This window comes from Hyposmocoma kahamanoa, unplaced genomic scaffold (assembly GCF_003589595.1).
Source record: "Hyposmocoma kahamanoa isolate Upper Pololo Valley unplaced genomic scaffold, ASM358959v1 146, whole genome shotgun sequence".
Lineage (NCBI taxonomy): Eukaryota > Metazoa > Arthropoda > Insecta > Lepidoptera > Cosmopterigidae > Hyposmocoma > Hyposmocoma kahamanoa.
Window position 1 is genome coordinate 84,078 of NW_020653521.1, and position 4,755 is coordinate 88,832.

The window sequence follows — 4,755 nt, forward strand, 5'->3', positions numbered from 1 at the left end:
CTCTGCGTGGCAGTCCGGCATGGTAACCGTTAGGCCACGGAGGCAGTTCCACGTGATGAAATTTGGTTGTCAGAAATGTAACAAAAGTGATGTCAAAAATATTTTAAGGATCTCTTTCCACCTTAATGAGCAAGTCCTTTGCCCGTTGGAATGGTAAAGAGAGCAAATCCTACCTGCACGAAGTCGTCGAAGTGCTGCGTGAGCCTCCTCCAGCGCGCGGCCAGGGCGTCGGTGCCTCCGCCCATCCCTCCCCCCGCGAAGCTCTCCTCGCCCCCCTCCGTGGCGGCGCCGTCCAGCGCCACCGAAATGCCTGCTGGGATATAAAGAGGGAATCCAAACTAACCTTATAAATGCGAAAGTAACTCTGTCCGTTACGTTTTCGTGCCTAAGCCTCTGAACCAATAGTGATGAATGAATTTTGGTATAGAAATAGATGGGACCCAGGAAAAGGACATAGACAAAAATAATTCTCAAAGGGGGTAAAATAGAAAATGACAAACGACGAAGTCGCGGGCACCAGCTAGTATGAAGTAAATTGAGGCAACAAACGGACACAACATGACAATATTATTGTGTACAATTACGTACAACATTGAACTCTAATTGCTGCATTAACATGTTCTAGTTATTTTGTTGATGTTGTAAATTGTATTATGACATTTTATTAACATGTTTAAGCTAGTTGGTTACCAGCCAAGATATTAACATCAATAACATTCACCATTAACATAAATGTAATGATATGAGCAATGCTGGGCTACGACACGTAGGGTTGTATTACAGAACTCTACTCAATACTCAAGTCAGGACTTGAGTATTGCAGTGAGCACTGAAAATAATACTCAAGTCCTTGCCATTAGGGTCGTATTTCCAGTGCTTGAAATCATACTCAAGTCTGCTCAAATCCTGACTTGAGCATTGAGTAGAGTTCTGGAGTACGACCCTTAGTTTCAGATTTTGCACTACGAATGGTGGAGCTCCAAATGTAGCTCCCAGAACTTGCACGTAATTGACGGTGATGTCTTACATGGAAATCGAGAGGAGCCCGGTGCGTGGAAGTCGCTTTTATCGAAAAATTGCAACGGTCGAGGGCCAGGGTCCGGAAGGAGCTCCTCACCGGCGCGGTGGTCGGCGCTGTCGCTGACGCTGCCGGCGATCTCGGCCAGCTCCGAGCGCAGCGCGCGGACGGCGTCCCCCGCGGGGCCCCCGCCGCCGTCGGCCGCGTCGCCCCCCAGCGACGGCAGGCGCGCCAGCCCCGCGGCGCCCGCGCGCAGCTCCTTCAGCACGCCCGCCACGTGGTCCATGTCCTGCGACGGGGGCCGCCGGTCAAGAAAGCCTTCACACCCATTGAGCCCGGCGCAGAGACTGCAACTCGAGCTCCAACCGTACGCACCTTCCTAACCAACGCGGCCTCCCGGGCCAGCTGCTCCAGCTGGTCGTGCCGCTGGCGGTGCAGCTGCGCGAGGAACTCGTACAGCAGCCTGTGGTGGGCCGCTGCGGACTCGGCCTCCAGGAGGCGCTTGCGCCGGGTGAGGGCTTCCAGCATTGCCTGCCGTTTTTCGAAACCGAATTTAGGGAGTCTACTCAAACCTGGAACTCTGACATTTTCTTTTTAACCGGCTTAAAAAAAGGAGAAGGTTCTCGACTGTATTTTTTTCTGGTTTTTGATGATTCTTTTTTGTTAGACCTTTCTAGCAAAAAAGAATCATCTTTCTGGGTACATCAATAGTAGTCCCGATCAAATTTGAAGAAAATATTCCGCCTCTTAGGGTGGCAAAATAGGGGGCGAATCAGGTTAAGCGAGTCCGATAACACTTGACAAATAGATGAAATTTAAATAAAAAAGCTGATAAGGAAACTTTTGAGGTCAGTTTCTTTTTAATAAAAAAGTTATAATTACATATTTGTCAGTAATTGTTTCGGACGAACGTCGGCCGGAAAATGGGAGTAGACTAGATACCCCCTAGAATTCCGGTAAATTCATTAAATCCAACTTAAAACGTTTGGGGTCTAGATTGCTGTATCATTTAATCAGATGACAAGTAACTTTAGCAAATTGTATGGCGCGATATATCACTCTCATATACAATCGAAAATACATACGCTATAATAGCCTACTAAAACTGACTAGGTGCTCACTACAAGCAAAAAGGAACCTAGGCACCGGAACCGAATGCTCGTAAATGAAAGACTTGTATGTACGCTTGTGCCGACGTCGGTACACTCAGCGGTAGGCACTTATCGCGTAACCTTGAGCGAGTGACGGAGCCCTGGCAGCAGGCAATACGTTGAAAGAAGCGTCCGGGCTCACCTGTACGTCGTGCAGAGACAGATGGCGCGACTCGTTGGCCACAAGGGCTCTGAGCCTATCCGCTTCTCCGGGAACAGTCGCGGCGCCCGCCGCCCTCGCCGCACCTCCTGCCCCCGTCACGCCAGCGCCCAGTCGGCCCCACTGCGCGCGTCGCTTGGCCACCTGCACTCCAGCCATTTCACAATTAGTTACTTCCATAGTGAAACTCAACCCATTCAAGACCATGTGAAAAAATGCATGGCTCACTACATAGAAGAATAAATAAAGAACAATCACTAGTAACCAAGAAATAAGAAAAAGAAACTTAGCTATAATAGATGTACATATTAAAAGCTGACATTATAAGTGGCGCTGTATTGTAGAAGAGTTTTAATCGAAAAGGCATTTGCCTAAGAGCCAACTACCCCACGCTAAGTAGGAATAGTATACCATTTATGCACACATGATTGCAAACTTGCCATAATCGAATGGATTTCAACTTTGGACTAAAACACATGTGAAAATCTAATAAGAGTTCCTAAATAGGGTATAGTAGTTTTTGAGATACCACGCTGATTACAAAAAATAAATAAATATACTATAGTCCATTTGTTTAGGTACTTAACTAAATGTAAACAATCTTGATACATCTTTTTATTGAAACACATGCTTTACAAATCAATAGGTATAAAAATAAGCATGCAATTTCATATGAAGCTAAGTATTTGTATTTTGTATTTGAAGGTAAGGGAAAAGAATTTTATAAATGTATATTTCATTAAATAGACATCTCCACATTGTTTACATTTATTTAAGTACCTAAACACATGGACTATAGTATAACATTTATATTCAATACATATGCGAGCTCTCGTGAAAACACACACACGCACGCACGCGAGCATGCGCACACGCACGCACGCGCGCGCGCGCGCACACACACACACACACACCAACACACAAACACACCAACACCAACACAGAAACACACAAACATACACAACACACACACACACTCGAATCATCACCACTTTGTTTACTATAATATCGTATTTACTTTTAATTACAAAAAAGAAACTAATTGTATAGGGTGGAAGCTACGACATCTGTAACACAGGTCTAGTTACCTAGTATGGACTCCAGTCTCTCACTTAGGGTAGTTAACTTGTAGCTTAATTGAAATAATAACCAATCTAAAAAGTATGCTAACTTACCAGTTCATTAAGCAAGAAATTGGGAAATATATGATCTCTGGACGCCAGTGCAGCCCCGCATTTCGGACATCTTCTATGCAACTCAACGGACTTTGCAATGCATGAGTAGCAGAATGAGTGGCCGCAGCGAGTCACATATGCTTCCTCAATGAGCTCAAAGCAAACGGGACAGAGGAGGTCGCAATCCTTGTCCTCGAGGGAGCCCCCAAGGCCGTCCAGAGCTACTGCTGCGGTGGACGGGCCAGGCTGATTGGAGCCACTGGCAGCTGTGCCTGACATTTTCCAGATCTGTAAATAAAATATAGTGTTACAGTAACTGAGTGAGGATCTAGATTCTCTGTCTTCCTTCTGGCAAACTGGCCTGACCAGTCTTATACCATTCTTGTTGGCATATATTTAAATATGAATTTTAAATTTCAGAAGAGAAGAAGAAGCAGCAGGTAAAAATTTCAAACATTCATCTTTTTTAATAATTGATCTTCTCTCTCAGTGACATGAAATAAATTAAATCAATGGATATTTTAATCTGATCTGGGCTAAACAAAAAATAATAGATTTGTGTAAATTAACTTTGATAGTTTTATGTTGAGCCAACTCTAAATTTGTTTAAAACTAAGACATATTGAGATACAGATATTAGATACAGAAAAGTAAAACCCACATCCTCTCCAATTCTTGTAACTGTATCAACTAATATTGCAGATAACTCCACTTATGCTATTCTTTCATGAGGGGTGGGTAGTTTTGGTTTAAATTTCTTAAGCTCAAAAGGAGAGCTGTATATTGTAACTTCTGCTCTAATGGGTCATGGTCCATATAATAAACAACTTATAAATCCAGGTGTCACGGATAGCCTCTTTGTACAGAGCATGCATAGAGGAGTGCCTAGTACATTCCTCAGAGCCTTCAGCAAACCCTGGAGAGTGCCGAGATTCTCGGAAGAGCTTGGGTGGTTGGGTACACCCACCACATGCAAGATAGGTGCCTGGATTTTCAGTTGCAGACATCCGCCCTCCTCACCGTACAATACCATAGTAGTGTTTAATAAAGCAAATGAACTGTGCAGGATTTTTACAAAATCATAATTAAAATTAGGTTTACAAGGGGTAGGACTTTTAAACTGTTTAGTGCCTCTGCTGCCCATCTCGAGGACGCTCTTGCAGGTAACAGGCCCCAGGTATTTTATTGTTTTTCCAAATACCTTTATTTGGAGAAACAAAAAATATTTACATAATTATAACAACCACAAAA

The 4,755-nt window shown here is 44.0% G+C and overlaps 1 protein-coding gene across 1 annotated transcript; it reads right to left on the bottom strand.

Moving 5' to 3' along the window:
- Positions 1-122: 122 nt before the first annotated feature.
- Positions 123-4,537, bottom strand: LOC113240521 (E3 ubiquitin-protein ligase COP1-like). Its single transcript, XM_026477852.1, has 6 exons — positions 4,397-4,537; positions 3,505-3,792; positions 2,312-2,473; positions 1,394-1,549; positions 1,136-1,307; positions 123-313 (listed from the first exon to the last, which is right to left on the bottom strand). The coding sequence occupies exons 1-6, from the start codon at positions 4,535-4,537 to the stop codon at positions 123-125; spliced, it is 1,110 nt and encodes a 369-aa protein (XP_026333637.1).
- Between the last annotated feature and the right edge of the window lie 218 nt (positions 4,538-4,755).